Source organism: Scyliorhinus canicula, chromosome 6, assembly GCF_902713615.1.
Source record: "Scyliorhinus canicula chromosome 6, sScyCan1.1, whole genome shotgun sequence".
Taxonomy (NCBI): Eukaryota; Metazoa; Chordata; class Chondrichthyes; order Carcharhiniformes; family Scyliorhinidae; genus Scyliorhinus; species Scyliorhinus canicula.
Window position 1 is genome coordinate 105526481 of NC_052151.1, and position 18920 is coordinate 105545400.

The 18920-nt window shown below is 44.3% G+C and overlaps 1 protein-coding gene across 8 annotated transcripts in view; it reads left to right on the top strand.

Annotated features, from left to right (window-relative positions):
* l3mbtl3 (L3MBTL histone methyl-lysine binding protein 3) overlaps nt 1-18920 on the top strand; it is a 189090-nt gene that overhangs the window by 44771 nt on the left and 125399 nt on the right. For all 8 annotated transcript variants that reach the window (XM_038799815.1, XM_038799810.1, XM_038799814.1 and 5 more), the window contains 3 exons: nt 880-1036; nt 7423-7570; nt 18407-18506. In XM_038799815.1, coding sequence (XP_038655743.1) covers nt 880-1036; nt 7423-7570; nt 18407-18506 — 405 coding nt within the window. The remainder of the gene's footprint in view (nt 1-879; nt 1037-7422; nt 7571-18406; nt 18507-18920) is intronic.

The following is an 18920-nucleotide window of genomic DNA, read 5'->3' on the forward strand; positions in this document are numbered from 1 at the left end:
TCTCTCTCCCTAACCACTTCCTGAACATCTGAGATTCAGACCCTTCACCCCTCCGGCAACCCCACAATTCTGAGGTTTTATCTCCTGGGCCTGTTCTCCAGGTCATCCACTTTCACCCTCAGGATGTTCTTGTCTCTCCCCCCCCCCGCCATCGAGATGTCAGCCTCTAACGAGGCGATCCGATCGCTGTGCCTCAATAAAGTTTCTTCCACTCTCTTCAGTACGTTACCGTGCTCCTTCACTGCCTCCGAGGTTTTCTCCACCTTCCTCAATCGACTTTTGAGGTTTCAATCATCACCTGCTCTTGTTTCTTGAAATGCTTCCTGAATTGCTTCTCAAACGCTGAGGTCAGTAGCTCTATCAGTATACATGCTGCAATAGGATCTGTTGCACCTGCTGGAGTTGTATCTGCCATCTTCCCTCCTGGTGAGCCCCGCGGACTCCCCCAATCCGTCGAAGGATTTCCACTGGCCTCTGATGCAGAACAAGGCCAACAGCACGGGTTCAATTCCCGTACCAGCTGAGAATTCTGAGTTCTCCCTCTGTGTACCCGAACAGGCGCCGGACTGTGGCGACTCGGGGCTGTTCACAGTAACTTCATTGCAGTGTTAATGTAAGCCGACTTGTGACAATAAAGATGATTTATTTTATTATTTATTTATTTATTTACTTGAAGCTTTCTTTTCACCGGCCTTTTTTGAGGATTTTGACATTGACTGCCCTCTGAAACAGCCACACAGTTTTATTCATTTTACGAAGAAATCGTTTAAATGTAAACAATGTCTGTATTTAAATGCTGCAGATGTTTAATTTATAATATTTAAATCTTCTATTGTGATATTATTTTGTGTTCCTAACTTTAATCAATACTATATTTAGCTTTGTCTCGAAGTTCCATACTATCAAACACTGAGGAGCCACCCAGTATGGAGGGTATACTTTGCTGTGAAAATTGCGGTCATTATGGGACAGCTGAGGAGTTTAGTCACGGGACTAAATTTTGCAGTGAAAGGTGTATGGTGCAAACAAAAGAAAAGTAAGTGCTAAACATTTTTTGACGTGGTTTACTTGTGCAGTAATGAGGAAGCTGCTTTTCTTTAGTGATCTAGTGGGGACACAATGAGTTTTCTGAAAGACACAAGACAGATACAGTCTGGTGCATCAGCGCATTGATGGCTGGTGCAATTTAATGTGGAGACGTCTGAGGTCATACATTTTTGGAGGAAAAGCGAGGTCCCTGAGTACATAATGGAAAGACAGCGGCTTTATAGATCAAGAGCTTGCTAAAAGACAGATCATGCACCATTCGTCAAAATGAGGCTTGGGATTTGAAGGTAAGTGTTAAACTGCTTCTTTCCTTTTTAATTCCTGAGTCAGTGTGTTTCCAATGTTTCAACAAAATTTCCTTTTTCACAGTTCTCCACTCGGTGAAACCAAGTGAGTCGAAGTGCCTAGAGACTTGCAGACCGCCTTAGACAGAGGTCAGATGGGCTGGATCTGGGGGGCCAGGAAAGTCAAGTGGTTCTAAATTATCAGTCATTGCGCTTGGCGAGAGGTGGCACTGCTACTGAATGCCACCTCCTAATTTCCAGTGCCTTTGAACAATGCAGAAAGAAGCTTCAATGAGCTGACAAGGTAAGACACTTGATATGTTTAGCTTTCTTAGCACCAACAAACCTAGTTAAAGATGCAAGCACACCACTGACTCTTCAGACTGCAGCGGGCTTAACAGCACTTCAGTCACCCATTTGTGTAGTATGCTCATCGCCATATTCACACAGCAACTGCTGTGTGAGAGAGAGTGTGTGTGTGTGTGTGTGTGCGCGCGTGTGCGTGCGTGCGTGCGCGTGTGTGTGAGTGTAAGTGTTTAAAGCTAACCTTCTACCGCCCTTAAATTGTATTCTAATTTTATGCCTTTTTCTTTCTCAGATTCAGCAAGGTGCAAACAGCCAGTCATGGAGGTGAAAGAGGTGAAGCAGCTCGATACTGAGTTTGGATCTCTGCATTTCTGTAGGCCACTATATTGATGTGGAGAAAGGAGAAATACTGAGTCCTATTGCTATCCCAACACCATCGTTGGTATATACGTGCCACTCCAAAAATGAGTGTCATCTTTCTTAGACTCCAATGCAGAGACAGACCTTGGATATACTCAGACAAAACCAAATGAACTCACTGGCTTTGTCTGATTGAGGTACCTGGAAGAGGAGGAAGGGTGGGCAGATGTGAACACTCTGCCTTACTGCTACCTTTGCAGAACAAAGGAATCAGTCATGGGACTTGAGCTTTATGGATCTGTACAGACCTGTGTTCATGGAAAATGAAAGGAACGTGCTTATCAAGCATCTTGTGGAAGAGATCGGAAGGGTTGGGGGAATTGTGTGAGGGGTAGATTAGAGGCCTCGTGAAGGAGGCCAGTATTATCTGGATGGGTGTCTGAATATTGTGGGTGAGTGAAGCAGGTGTATTGGATTCAGCAGTTGTCTCCCCTTCCTTTAACTGGCGGATTTCCCAAGGTCCAGAAATATGTCCAGCCAGGGTTAGATTTAAAATAAAAACAGCAAATGCTGGAAATAGTCGAGAGGTCTGGCATCATCTGTGGAGAGGGAAAACGTATTGTTTCTGATGAATAACCTTTCAATTTGAATTTAATATGGTGATTAAATATGAGGCATGTAGCCTCCATTCTAATCTTTAAACTGCCAACCTGTCGTCTTGTGGGTTGGTAAGCTGCCATCTCTGTCCCACCTTGGTTAAAAGCAGAAGTTTGCAGGTTTAGAGGCATGTTGAGATTTAACATTCCTCTTGACCCAAATCTGCACATAGTTGGGAATTACAAGTTTCCCCATTTCTCTAAATGACAACAGATGTGTATGAGCCAATGTAATAAAGAGGAGCTGCAACATGACATGCAGTTGATGTCCAGGTAAGGGGCAGAAAAGGGCCAACCATGACTTCCATTGCCATGCAAGATCAGATTGCAACTTTTGTTCTTCGTAGACATATTACAGTGCACCTTGAATCACTATTTATTGCTTCTGACTAACACAGTTACTCAAGGATTTGAGGATTTGGTGGCTGCCATCACGCTAGCCACTCAGCTGATGACAGAGGCTACAGACCACGAACCAAATGGAAAGGTGGCTATTGCAGTCCTAATGCCTGATGTTGTTAGGTCCCACCCCAACCATTCTTGTAGTCTTTGAGTGAATTGATAACTCGGGTGGGACTTACTTCTACCATTTGATAGCATGTTGTCCCTGGTCCCACCAGACACTCCCGGAGTCAGGGATAGGGTAAAAATCTGAATAGGTGTCCTCAAGTGGCCCAGGTAAGGATGGCAGATTTCCTTCTCTAAAGGACATTAGTAAACAACATGGGCTTTTACGACAATTGACAATGAATTCATGTTCATCATTAGACTTTTAATTCCAGATATTTTATTGAGTTTAAGTTCAACCACCTGCTGTGGTGGAATTCGGACCCGGGTTCCCAGAGCATTACCCTGGATCTCTGGATTACTAATCCAGTGATAATGTTATATTTTATATCTGTCACAGTAATGTTATTAAAAACACTGGTCTCAAATACATTCAGGCAGTATGTCTGCTAAAGTTATGATTAAGGAGTTGTAACAGTGATTTTAACCATTTATTTGTTTACATATAGATGGCTAATGGAATAATGTTATGTTTTAGAGGTTTCCTGGGGTTTGGATAATTTATGAGGGATTTGTTTAGTCCGAGCTACATCGGTCATGGGCATCTTAGCAAGAGGAGACAGGGGAATGCCCTATGCTTGGATTGCAGATGATGTAATTCATGGGAGGAGCCAGATCTGTCTATAATTTTGCAGTTCTGCCATAGGATTTTAAGTTGAACAAAGTGCCTAACAAGACAGAGGGATTTTAAGGTTGTTCCAGAAAGGGTCTCTCTCTATAAGTCTGCAGAGATAAGCAAGTAACTCTGGTTAACTTTATTTATAAATGGCATTTGAGCTGTATTTTGTTGTTTAATTGGAATATACAGTGGCAGGTGTAAATGGTGAGATAAAAGTTTTTCATTCCTCTTTTTGTAAAAATTGTTTTAACTTAATTTTAAAGCTATTTCTTGTTAATATGGTTAATTCTGTGTTTAAATTAAAGTTTGTTTTACCATAAAAGATGCCTATTGGTCAGTTTTATTACTCCTGTGATTTAGTAGCTTTTCCTCACGGTCTTACAAATTGCAAATTATTGGGATTCTCGTACAGGATCCTAACACGTCGCCTCCCCTAAATATTTCAGTATATTTAGAGGCTTCGGCACCTTTTTATAAATATTTGTCTCATCCATTTCAGGTGCTGTGGCACCATGACTTCTTCCCAGCAGTAATACACTCACACTGAAGAACATGGATAAGACAAAGTCGATAATGCCTTGAGCCCTGCAGAGCCTAACCCAATAAGACCAATCAGGACAGAGACACGAGTCCTGTCCCAATCCAATTCTGGCAGAGATATTGGCATTGACGAAAAGATCCAAGTCTTTATGTTAATAGTGAACATAGGGCGGCACGGTAGCACAGTGGTTAGCACAGTTATTTCACAGTTCCATGTCCCAGGTTCCATTCCTGACTTGGGTCACTGTCTGTGCGGAGTCTGCATGTTCTCCCCGTGTCTGCGTGGGTTTCCTCTGGGTGCTCAGGTTTCCTCCCATAGTCCAAAGATGTGCAGGTTAGGTGGGTTGGCCATGCTAACTTACCCTGAGGTTAGGTGGGTTACTGGGCTACAGGGATGGGGTGGAGGTGTGGGCATAAGTAGGGTGCTCTTTCCAAGAGCCGGTGCAGACTTGGTGGCCTTCTACACGGTAAATTCTATGATGCTCTATAATGCTGCAGGGACCCGTTCTACAGTCAGTCGAGTTTGCACACTCCAGGTCAAATATTGTTGAAGAGGCGTGGTGGTTGAGTCCACAATTTTCCCGGTTCACCAAACGTCTTTCCCTTTAAGAAAGTCCCTCTCCACCTTTATATCAGAGAGGCAAGGGGCTGAGGAGATATGGTTCCAGAGGCACTCCCACTAAGTGTTTGAGCTGTTTATAATAACGAATGTCAGGCCCTTAATCCCTTGCCCCACCCATGCCTCTTCATGTTTTTTTAATCTTTATTATTGTCACAAGTAGGCTTACATTAACACTGCAATGAAGTTATTGTGAAAAGCCCCTAGTCACCACACTCCGGCGCCTATTCGGGTACACAGGGAGAATTCAGAATGTCCAATTCACTAAAGCACATCTTTCATAGAACATCGAACATACAGTGCAGAAGGAGGCCTTACAGCCCATCGAGTCTGCACTGACCCACTTAAGCCCCTATTTCCATCCTATCCCCGTACCCCAATAACCCCTCCTAACCTTTTTTGGTTACTAAGGGCAATTTATCATGGCTAATCCACCTAGCCTGCACGTCTATGGACTGTGGGAGGAAACCGGAGCACCTAGAGGAAACTGACGCTCACGGGGAGACTCCGCACAGGCAGTGACCCAGCGGGTAATCGAACCTGGGACCCTGGCGGTGTGAAGCCACAGTGCTAATCACTTGTGCTACTGTGCCACCACCACCATGCCCCCCCCTCCCATGAATCTTGCATAGCCTTTCGCCCAGTGTCCACTTTGGGCAGGTATGAGGATGCCTTTAAAATTGACAAATTCCAACAAACTGGTAGAACTGCCATCCAATCTGGAAAATAAAACTCCTCTTTAAAAAAAAACATGGGCATTATTCATTATGCACTTTCAAGAACTGGATAACATCGAACATTAGTTTGGGGAGGGGGTGGGGTGGGGGTTGGGGGTGTTAATAGCGACTATGGGTGATCCCTGATTCTTTTTTGTCATTTGTTTATGTGAGCATGCGGGCTAATGTTTAGGATTTGGTGGAGGCTGGGATCGTTGTTATTGATATGGGGATTGACATATTTGTTTACTGTTGGTGGGTGTAAATTTGGGAGAAAATGTGAAAAAGGAGAATAAAAAATATTTTTTAAAAACTTCCAAAAATTATTAAATCCCATCGAATGGTCAAACATTTTTTAACACAGACATCTGTTTCACTAACTGCTCCAAAAATTAAAATTGTCAATCAAGCTTTCAACTGAGATAAGTGCTTTCTCGTGCCGTGGCGTGGCGATTAGGGGTTTTTCACAGTAACTTCATTGCAGGGTCAATGTAACCCTACTTAATGGACCCAGCCGTAATTAAAAACCCATTGCAGCTCACAAGCCTATTAAAATTTTAACAAAGGTAGCTATGTTTTTTTAAAGCTATACAAGATGCCTGTTAATTAATGCACTCCAGCAGCAGGTATTTTTCCCCCTAATTCAAAGGGCTTGGGATTAAATCACTTCCAAAGAGTTTACAAGCAGTTTTTAATGCACAATTGCACTTTTTCCCCAATGGTAAAGGTGCTCTGATGCATATCAACACTTGCACATAGCCGATGAATACTTGTCTTTCCAGGACAATAATCAATTTTTTGCAGTTAAAAAAAATATCGACTTTCAATGTATCATTTAACAATAGAAACTGAAAGAACGTGGGCTGGATTCTACGATCCTGCAGCTTTGTTTGCAGGATCCGTCTGGTCTTACGACCAGAATGTCAGTGTCGCCCTCGCACCGATCATCCGTCCGGTGGGGGACTAACAGCGCGTAGAGTCCCGGCTTTACCTGCGGATACGGCTGGAGAATGGCCGGGTCTGCGGCCACTCATGCGCATGGTGGCGACCTGCGGAGGCCGCATGGTGCAACATGGCGCCGGCCATGCGCAGACCCGGCCTGCCAAAACCTGTGCCTCTGTAACCAGCCGTGCTCCCACAGAAGCCCCCCCTGCCAGTGGAACGGCTCATCCCCCCCCCCCCCCCCCTCCCTCCCCCAGACTGTGGACTCAGTCCGCAGCCGCCATGTGAGGTCCCCGAATGGTGTGAGAACGCGTGTCCCAGATTCTGGCATAAGTGGAGATTCTTTGGTCGATCGCCGAATGTGATGTCGGTGATCGGAGAATCCAGCCCCTGGATGGCTGTGTATTTTTGGTTTTGGGTTCCCCCTCCTTGGGACTGAGGCTCTTCTGCGCCTCCCCCCATAGTTCACGACTCTTCTGAGAGACCCCCAACACCCATTCACACCGAAGAAACCTCAATTGTGGGGAAGAGGAGGCGGGGGTTACGCTGCCCACCACTGCAATGGAGTCGGCGTCGGGGCTGCCCACATCCTTATCGTGTGCTGTCACAAATGGCTGGAAATGGGAATGGGGTGGGAATCGCGGAATTAGATTTCGCCTGACATTTTGAAAGGGCTCCAGAGTCACCTGACTAACTGAAATTTTGGGCCTCCGTAAGGAGAAAGTAATTTTATTTAACATATTGACTTCTGCTTATTTCACTTCAGGATATCTATTTTGAGAAAGGAACCATCAACGTGCAACAACGAAGAAGTTACAAGAGGCAATCGTAAAAAGAGGCAAAAACCAGCTTCAACTGCAAAAGGTGACATTAAAGAAAATGGAGAGATGCTGAAGGATGAAGAGGAGGATATTGTATGTATTTGTTTCTTCCTTTCCATTTGGGAAAACATCTGTAACACTTTTGCTTATTGCACAGATTAATGAAAGCTATGTTTGAAGAATGAATGCCCTGGAATTATAAATATTTGTCAAGAGTGTTGACTCTTTAAATACCTCCTCCTCTTATCACAGAATACAATGAGATTATCCTGGATAAACTCAGTAAAATGGAGGGGTTAGGGTGGGGTGGGTAGAGATGGGGGTGCTCCCAGCTAACAAACGTATAACTAATTTTCCTCAAACCATTGAACCATTTCTAGTTAACTCGAATCCTGTAAAACCTTCACGGATCAATGTATTTAAAAACATTTGGTGTAAATTATTACAAATCCGCTAATGAGCACAAAGCAGATATATTGGAAATATTAAATATTGGGCCGTAACCTCCTGGCTCCCCAGCGTCAGAGTTGAGGGGCACCCAAAAAATGTGCTGGGGAATCCCTCTAGGAAGATCCCAGGTACGGATTTGCACTACAATTATCCAGAAATGCTTCCCATGTACAGTTGCGCAGGGAACCACCCACAATGCAATTTAAATCGTAAACTTTGGTTGTTTCTGCTGGTGTTATGCTAATAGTTACTCTGAAAGAGTTTGAAGAAATAAAACCACTTCCAACTTCAGTGTCTATTTTAAACACTCACCGGGGACAGCATGGGATACCTTCCTGTCCGACCCTGAGCTGCGTGGAATTCATTCCGTCCAAACCCGCGGGTCCGACTGAGGTGCCCACCCAAAACTTGGACCTCCCAGCTGACTCCTTCTGATCTCTCGCCGACCCAACCCCAGCCTCTTCCCAGCCAGTCAAATTCCATTCAATTTTCCTCGTCTTTCAATTACAGTTGAACCTTTAAACCTATCTGTTTTCCTGCAGCTAGTGCAGATATAAAGGGTGTTTGGCCTCCCTGAGCTCGCTGGTGTTGCACTGCACTGTGACCTGAGGGGACGGACTCTTTTGCTGCAAGCCCATGCAGCTCCAGCCAGTGGAGGTTTGAACAGTTTCCGGAAGAGATCAGTGAGCAGTAAACTCTTGCAATTCCAACGGGTCAGGACTGTACACCGCTGGGTGCAAGTTTATGGCTATTTTGTGTTAAGAATATTAAATATACGGAATAACTGAATTCTCGTGGGAAATCTATATGAAATAATTTATATAAGAATCCCAATTTTACAAAACTCTGCCTGTCTGTGGTACAGTTGAGTTGGAACATTGGATGTCTGACTTCCTTTTCAATATAATGTGTTGTATTGTGCTATTGTGGGGAGTTAAAAGAGGCAATGCTGGAGGCAATCTTGCCATGATATATGACAACAAAAATTATACAACCACAATAATGACTTCATGAAGTCACATGCAAATCTCACAACTTTGCGAACCTTTGTCTCCAATTGTTGTGTTCTGACCAGGTGTGGAGGGGGTCAGTGGCTTCACCCTTTACCCTCTCCTCTTTTTGACCATCACAGGTTTTTTTTCCTGGAAAGGATATACTTTGCAACTCAGTGAGTACTATGGGCAGCATGGTGGCAAAGTGGTTAGCACTGTTGCCTCATAATGCCAGAGACCCAGGTTAGATTCCAGTCTTGGGTAACTGTCTGTGTGGAGTTCGCACATTCTCGTGTCTGCGGGTGTTTCCTCCCACAGTCCAAAGATGTGCAGGTTAGGTCGATTGGCCATGCTAAATTTCCCCTTTGTGTCCAAAGATGTAGAGGTTAGGTAGGATTACAGGGATAGGGCAGTGGGTTGGACCTAGCTAGGGTGCTCTTGCAGAGGGTCGGTGTGGCTCAATGGACCGAATGGCCGCCTTCTACACTGTCGGGATTCTCTGGAATCTTAACTGTTAACACGCTGTGATTATTAAAAAAAAAACAGGAGGGCAGGCTTTCCTGAGTTTAACGAAGAAAGACATCAGCTTTATTAGACTTAAATCAATCAAAGTAAAATAATAAAATATGCACTGACTTCCGCACGCATGCAGACACTCAGATACAAAGACAAAATACAAAGTGCAGAAGGATAGTTCGGCCAAGTTAGAACCTTTTTAAAATATAAAAAGTAAATGAGCATAATAACCTGCAGTTTTGGTGACTTGACTTCAGGCTGAATTGATAGTCTTGATGCTTCCGTTTAAAGATGCCGGGGTTAGTTGTTCTTCGGGAGATGGGTGGTGCTGGATTGGTTTCTTTTGACAAATCTCTGTCTGCAGGAGGACGCGCCTGGGTGATCACAGTCAGCAAATGAGACTTAACACCCACCTGTTGGGTTAATGAAAAAAAGGAGGAGACTTGGGTCTTCTCCCTATGCTGCCCTCAGCTCTGCTGAGAAAACATATTTAAAATATACAAAGTTTGACTTTTCATATGACCACCTTCCTTCAACTGCCAGGGAGATTAAAGAAAGAATACACTGTCAGTGTTTTCCAAATGTCTCATGGTTAGCTCATGTCTGGGGACTAATTTAGCAAGGGTCCCATTGTCCAAGCAATTAGTCTTAACCTGTCTCCAACAGTTGAATACCTCAGATGATTGCCATCGATATCATGTTAATGAGAGAGGAGATGAGTTCTTCACATTCCCCTGAAGTCATTGTCTTTGTGTTTTGCAGATTGAACAATAGTAATTCAAATTAGTGTTAACCATCTTGGGCTTTTAAGTTCAAGTCATTTTCGTCTCTATCAAAATGTCTGTTTTTAAAAGTTCAGTTCAGGTTTACAGCTGGTGGATTAAAAATCATTATTTAGCATCGTGCACATCTGACACTTGCCTTTGTAATATGATGTATGAAGGCTGTAAAGACCTTGGGTGAAATACTACGACCCCCAGCAGGGGCGGAGAATCGCCTGGGGCCGCCGAAAATCCTGCCCCGCCGTGGCAGAGATTCGCCGCCACCCGGGAACTGGCGGTGGCGGGAATCACGCCACTCCGATCGGCGAGGCCCCTGCGGCGATTCTGCGGCCCGGATGGGGCGAAGTCCCGCCGCTGGGAGGCCTCTCCCGCCACCGAGGTTTGAACCACCTCTGGTGGCGGTGGGAACGGCGCCGCGACTGGGCCCCCAGGGTCCGGGGGGGGGGGGCGCAGGGTGATCGGACCCCGGGGGGTGCCCCCACGGTGGCCAGGCCCGCGATTGGTGCCCCCCGCTCAGACTCCGGGCCAGTGCCTAGGTGCACTCCTTCTCCGCCGCGCCGCCACGGCCTCCGCCATGGCGGAAGCGGAAGAGAAACCCACATCGCGCATGCGCCGCTGGTGACGTCAGCGGCAGCTGGCCGCTGACGTCACCGCCGGCGCATGCGCCGACCGGCGAAAGCCTTTCGGCCAGCCCTGCTGCCGGGCGGCGGGCCTGAAAGGCCGCCGGTGCTGGTTTTTTGCCCCAGTCTTCTGGTGCCAACCGCTCCGGCGCGGGGCTAGGCCCCAAAGGTGCAGAGAATTCCCCACCTTTGGGGAGGCCCGACCCCGGAGTGGTTGGTGCCACTCCCCTACGCCGGGACCCCCCGTCACGCCGGGTAGGGGAGAATCCCGCCCCATGTCCACTTTAGTTGGTTTAGCACAGTGGCTAAACAGCTGGCTTGTGATGCAGAACAATGCCAGCAGCGTGGGTTCAATTCCCGTACCGGCCTCCCCGAACAGGCGCCGGAATGTGGCGACTAGGGGCTTTTCACAGTAACTTCATTGAAGCCTACTTGTGACAAGCAATTATTTTGCTGTGGTTGAAGTCGCCAGTCAATTGTACTGTTTTTGGAACGAAACGCTAATCTACTCAGCTGCTGCCTTAATGACTGAGGCAGTCACATTCTCCTCCCCTCCAGAATTCAGTTGTTTCATCCTGCTTGGTCTTGGGCTGTCATAAAGTCTGGAGCCAAGAGGTCCAGACAGAACCCAAACACACATTGGTGAGCAGTGTATTGGTTGAGTAAGTGCGACTTGATAGCTCTGCACAATTCATTCTGTCACTTCGCTGATAACCGAGAGGAGTGTGATAGTATCAAATGTGGAGATTTCTGGAAATACCAACCAAGTAACTAAGTTAACTTTTCAGGTCAATGTCCTTTCATCAGAACTGGGAAATTTAGAAATGTCATACGTTCTAAGCAAGTGAAAAAAGAACAAAAGGGAAACTAGTGTTAGGATGAAAAGCAGGAGCGATTAAATGACAAAAGAGTTGGTAATTCAGGGCCAGAAGTCATGGCAATTGAACAAGTCAAGACACGAAGAGCAAAAGATGTCTGGGGGAGGTGTGAATGCAGGTTGATGAATAGCTCCAATGTAAAATCAGAAACCAGGAAAAAGAAGAGTAAAACTGAAACCTGCAAGTAAAAAGCAACAAAATAGGGTAAAAATGGCGGTCTAAAATAGTTGAACTCATTGAGCCCAGAATGCTATAAGGCAGTGTTTTTCAAACTTTTTCTCGAGTGACCTTGTTTACAGCATGACCGACTATCGCGACCCATGCCACATTCACAAAAGATTCTCAATAGTCACTTTTTAAAAAGTCACACTCATTGTTGGCACCTCTGTACTTTTAAATGCAAATTTGTAAATTGAGCTGCGGTTTCATTTTAAAGGATAACTCCACCCTGACACATTGCTAAAGGGTGTAACCCAGGATTATTTGATTATTTTATATCTTCACACCCATTGTTAGCATTTGGAAAATTGCATGCAAGCGCTGGAAAGATTAATAGGCTGAGTATTGCACAGTTTTAACGTCATGTTCACGCATTCAAAACCTAACACAACCTCAAATCAGAAATTAAACTCAAAACTTCAAGTTCAGAAACAGGAGCCCTAACTATCCGACAGAACGTCACTGGATGCCTGTCAGAACCATTTCCCAGGTAATTATGTAACAGACTGAAAACCATGTTTAAAAATACAATGCTGGGGACTCCTCAGCTGACCAATATGCAAAGTGTAGATACACATTCCAGTCTATACACCTGCAACATTTTTCCAGCTCCCGTACACGAGTGTAGTTTAGTCGTCAGCTAATGCCATCTTTGGCGAACAGTTCAAGCCCCGATAAAGGTATATGCAAAAGTCCTTGCTATAGAGGAACCGATTCAGCTGATGGTGTCCCTGTAGCCACACGGCAGAGACGGATGCTTGGGGACTGGGAAGAGGGGGTGGGTAGCGATGGGGGACGTGATGGGAAAAAAAAGCGTCCCTGAAGGACAATTCGAGACAATTCGACCAGATCCCATTTGGAGTATTGTGAGCAGTTTTGGGCTCCGTATCTAAGGAAGGATGTGCTTAGCCCTGCTGCCTCACGGCGCCAAGGTCCCTGGTTCGATTCCGGCTCTGGGTCACTGACCGTGTGGAGTTTGCACATTCTCCCCGTGTTTGCGTGGGTTTCACCCCCACAACCCAAAGATGTGCAGGCTAGGTGGATTGGCCACGCTAAATTTCCCCTTAATTGGAAAAAATGAATTACAAGAATGATCCCTGGAATTAAGAGCTTGCCAGATGAGGAATGGTTGAGGACTCTGGGTCTGTACTCGTTGGGGTTTAGTATGAGGGGGGTCTTATTGAAATTTATAGGATATTGCAAGGCATGGATAGAGTGGACGTGAAGAGAATGTATGCACTTGTAAGAAAAACTAGAACCAGAGGACACAATCGCAGACTAAAAGGACGATCCTTAAAACAGATGAGGAGGAATTTCTTCAGCCAGATGGTGGTGAATCTGTGGAACTCTTTGCTGCAGTAGGTTGTTGGGGCCATATCACTGGATGTCTTTAAGACAGAGATAAATAGGTTCTTGATTAATAAGGGGATCAGGGAATATGGGGAAAAGGCAGGAGAATGGGGATGAGAAAAATATCAGTCATGATTGAATAGCGGAGCTGACTCGATGGGCCGTGGCCTAATTCTGCTCCTATGTTTTATGGTCTTATGGAATTGAAAGGAGTGGTCATTGGGGCTTGTAGGGCTGGAAGAGGCTGTATGTCGAGCGTAATTGAGAGAATGATAAAAGACCCATGGAGTTTGTTAGTGACATACTGAACTCAAAAAATACTACAGATCCTGACGCTGAATGCAGTAGCAGGATATACCACCCAAAGAGAATTTTGTAGATCTCTAACTGCAAACTGCCCCACTACACTCTGGCCCAGAGAGGCAAGGAAGTCTGCGGGACTGGCTTCAACATCAGCCTCGCGCGGTCATACACTGTAATGCAGTGAGAATATATCTAGAGAGAACATGGTCAGACGATATTTGGGGATCGTTTTGGCGACCCATTCTACACCATCTGGTGACCCATCCACGGGTCGCGACCCCCTCTTTGAAAATCACTGCTATAAAGTGCCTAATTGAAAGATGAGGTGCTGTTCTTTTGAGTTGATGTTGGGCTTCATTGAAACGGTGCATGAGACAGAGGACAGAGATGTCAGCATGAGAACAAGACGGAGAATTAAAACGATAGGCAACTGGAAGCTCAGGATACCATGCAGACTGAACGGAGTTGTTCCACAAAGCGGTCACCTGATTTGTGTTTGGTCTCCTCAACCACAGTTGCTGAGGGAGCAGATATCACAGTCAAAGCAGATTTTAGTGGATGACTGATCAAACAGGAGAAGGGAAATTGAAAGCAATGAAGGAGAAGAGCAGATGTTCAAGGGGGCATTCCTGGAAAATAAGTGGCAATGATTTGAATGTTAATTCAAAATACTACAGATGCTCGAAACCTGATATAAGAACAAGGAAATACTCAGCAGGGTAGGCGACATCTGTGTGGAGGCAGAAACAGAGTTCATGTTTCAAGTCAAAGGCTTTTATCAGAAATGAAAAAGTTACAAATATAATGGGGTTTAAACAAATGAAAGGGAGGAGGGTGGGAAGAAGATGAAAAGAGGGGGAACTACGGACCAGTGAGTCGCTCATCAGTGGTAGGCAGACTATTGGAGAAAATTCTGAAGGAGAGAATCTATCTCTACTTGGAGAGATAAGGTTGATCAGGAATGGTCAGTGTGGCTTTGTCAGAGGGAGGCCATGCCTAACAAATTTGATTGAATGTTTTGAGGTGACCAGGTGTGTAGATGAGGGCAGTGCAGTTGATGTAGTTTACATGGTTTTCAGCAAAACCATTAATAAGGTCCGCAAATACACATGGGATACAGGGTAATTTGATGAGGTGGATTCAGAATTGGCTTAGCTGCATGAGACAGAGTGATTGGCAGCTGCTTTAGTGACTGGAAACCAGTGTCCAGTGGCGTACCACAGGGTCCCCTATTATTTGTCATTTAGATAAATTGATCCAGCCAAGTGGGAATGCACTGTGGTTATATTTCAAGATTTGTGATCATGTTGTTTCACCAAGTTTTATATTAAGGGATTGTGTTATAAAACCAAGTGAATTCATATTGGCAAAAGAAGAAAAAAAGGTTGACAAAAAAGCATGCATTGAAGCCAGGCAATCCAGTTGGTGACATGTCACAACTCTGGTCTACTTCAAACTGAAACAGCATGAATCTATTGTCTTGACTGAGGTCCATTAGCCAAGATGTTGGCAGAAAATACACATCTGGAGGAGCCATTACCTGAGAGATAATCTAAGGCTATCCAATGGAATTTGAGAAACAGTGCATGAAAAATATGGGGGAAGGTGGTTTGGGACAGCTGCTTTGAAGATACAGATCTGTATGAATTGGTGCTGTTGTGGAACTCCTTGGAAGATATCATGGCAGGTATTGTGGCCTAGATTTTTGCTCCCAAAATGGGTGTGCACAGTTGCCGCACCCATCTTTGGTTTGGGGGGAGTGGGGGGGGGGGGGGGGGGGGGGGATGCCTTGACTGGCATGATTTTCATTCTGGGAGCATGGGGATTGCCTGTAGGGGTGAAATTGAACCTGTTGAGCTGGGCTGGTTAAAAGGCCAACCTTGATTCTTTGGAATTTTTATCACAGTTATTTTGTTAAGTATTAGGTTCTCTTGTCCTCACTCTTCACCTCCTCGCCCCGTGCCTGTACATGTGAACTCATTTCCCATCTACCATAGCCTCTTAGCCCCTGTGCAAACTCATGACCACCACCTTTTAAAAAAAATTATTTCATGGGATGTGGGTGTCGCTGGCTGGGCCAGCATTTATTGCCCACCCCATATTGCTTTTAAGGGGACAGTTAAGAGTCAACCAACCACATTGCGGGTCTGAAGTCACGTGTAGGCCAGATCAAGTAAGGATGGCAGATTTCATACCCTAAAGAACAGTTTTGAACTATGCTTTTTTTAATGACAGTCGTTTCATGGTGATCATTAGATTTTAATTTCAGATGTTTTATTGAATTTAAATTCCACCATTTGTCATGGTGGCATTTGTACCCGGGTCCCTGGAGCATTACCCTGGGTCTATGGATTACTAGTCCAGTGACAATACCATTACACTGTCATCCTTTGCCCTTCCTGCCCTTATTCCTTCTATACTAACTCATCCAGTATCCACCAGAGACAAACCTCAGGAGCCAAGCTTGGATGAAATAGAATAAAGTTCTAAATGTCTATTGGACTCACTACATAAACACTTGCATTCATGAAAACCCCTTTAACACATTTATAGAATTTCAAATAATATTAACATTGATAAACCCATATCAAAGATTTTAATAGCATTGTTGAATTGCCAATTAAACTATGATCCTATAGTCCCCAATGCAACGATAATAGGTTGTGCAAAGCAGTCAAGTAGTAATAATGCTACAATGATAACACATGGGATTATGTCAACAAACTGCTATTGAAACTGAAAGCACATTCCTTTTCAGATCTCAGACACAGGCTGGCTGTTTTGATTCTATTTTTAAAGGGCAGACTTATTTAAATAATGTAACTGTTCCACAGACCTTATCCGTCTTTTGAACATTAATGTCGACCCAAAAAATTCACACTGCGGAATAAAGCCCTTTCTCCAGCGTCAATGGGGGGTCTATTTGAATTTGGCAGTAATGGCCCAGCTGAGTTTGGATTAACCATGTGTGAGCATGGCCAGCCTCATTCCCTCGTAATAAGATCCATCAAAAATGGGGGTGGGATTTGGTTCCGGGTTCCCAGCAACATTGTGGATGTATTGCAAAGTCTCCACGACTTTGTGACTATCTAGGCCTGCACGTGCAATGGATGCCTCCCCATGTTCTGGGAATTGTGTTGCCAATCACTTTGTTTTTGTTGGTCAGTGGCAAGATTGATGATGTTTTTGGTCCTATCTGTTTTGATCTAATGTTGCCAGCAAGCTGGCTGATGCTGCAGATGTGACTGTACTAACACTGAACATTTGGGCACATATAGATGAAGTGGGGTGGTGATGTTTGTGTCTATTAACAATGGCTATAACCATCCGATCTTGCCTGCAGGTCTCCCTGAAGAAGATGGCCCTGTATCACCTTTAGAAAGAGCTTTCTATTATTCCAATTTTTGGTAATTGGTGCAGCAGATCTGTATTACTGCATTCTGGTAAAACCTGATGATGTGCCTTGTCTGTCACCTGACCTCAGGCCTTCCCTGCTTTTACTGGACTTCCTAATAATAATCGCTTATTGTCACAAGTAGGCTTCAATGAAGTTACTGTGAAAAGCCCCTTGTCGCCACATTCTGGCGCCTGTTTGGGGAGGCCGGTACGAGAATTGAACCCGCCCTGCTGGCCTTGTTCTGCATTACAAGTCCTACTAGATATTTTCCGTGATTTAAATGCTGCGGTATGGAGGTATTTCAAATTGGCGTACAATTTTTGATAAAGCTGCATCTTGCTTCAATAACAAACGTCTCTATTCTTGCAATATGCTGTTAATGCAAGAAATAGTGCTCAAAGTTGACTGATAAAGAGAGAAATTCAACTTTGAAGACTCAGGACCCATGTTAACTTGCAATTGTAATTCAATAATTGGCACTTGGTACCTGGAAGTTCAGAAAAGGGGTAAAGATTCTGAAAATTTATTCCAAAAGAATTTCTTTGAATTTCTATTTCTGCCATTAATAACTTGTTTTCACTGAACCACGGTGAAAATGAGCAAAAAACTGAAATGTTTTACTTATCAATAGACTTTTAAAATTGTACTTTTAACACGTGTACCCGACCCACGTATATTGTGAAGTGGTGATGATTTGAAGTATAAGCAGACTTTTAAGAAGTTGACAGGCAGAGCAATTGTATGGCCTATTGGGTGTGCTTGGTGGGAAATTTGAGGGCCTGACCAAATTTGTTTAATGCCAGTAAGTTGCAAGTACTGAACCAACAGTAACTTGCCATTTAGGACGGTGGAATATATGGCAATTCTACTGTGGTGTCAACTCATCTATCTGTTGTTAAATGGGGGGGGGGGGGGGATTGTTGGGGTGTGAGAGCATGGATGGGAAGGCAACTAATTGGAAAATGTCTGTAGTATTCTGAATATATCTGTGCTGATTCCTTTATGAACTGTTCATATGCTGCTCTGTTTAGTGCCTGTCCCACCCATTCATACCTCATATTTATATCAGGATGCTACATATTTCTGTGGGTAAATTCTACTACAGCACCTTCTTCTGGTGGTGAGCCTAAAAATTGGGACCATTCTATATTTTAATTACATAGTGCTTGTGAATGGAGTGCATTGATCCACCCATCTTATTTGGCATGACACATTTGGCTGGGAGGATAGTGGCCAGGCAATTGAATCTGCTTTCTTTTTTCTGGTTTCTGAGGATTGGGTGGGGAGGATGAGACTCTTTAGTTTTGGTGCTGTCATTTAAGGTTGCTGACTGGCATGGTCAGTGGAAACTTCAAAACCAGGAGAAAGTGGTATAGTGTAATCCAGTGACGAGTTGAACAGAATGTCATTTATGCAATTTAGGAAGAGAAACCGGGAGAGCTGAAGGTGCTGAAAGTAACTCAGAACAACCATGTCCGAGCACGGAGAAAAAGAAAAGGCGACTCTGGATTATTAAAGCAAAGTAAGTCGATACGAAACAATATAATGCACAACAAACACTCTGATGCTAATTATTAGTTGGTAGCATGCCAAACCACTAATACTTGGGATTTCTACTTTGCAGTCAAACTTGAATTGGTTAGAAATAAAGCTGAAAACAGAGTAAGAACTGCATAGATGCTGAGGACAATTTAAAAACTATTATTTTTCTTTGTTAAAATTATTTTTATTGGGGCTTGATGGGCTACAGTGAAAGCTTGGTAAGTTAGTGTCATAGATTTAATAATTTCCAGCAATCGAGCAACTTTATGCTGCTTTTTGCACTTTTGATTTTACCATATATCATTTTTAGAGCAACTTTGCTTTCTAGTTTATGCAAGAGTTCACTTCTGAACTTTGATAGTCAAAGGATATGTCACTGGAAACTCTCAGGGTT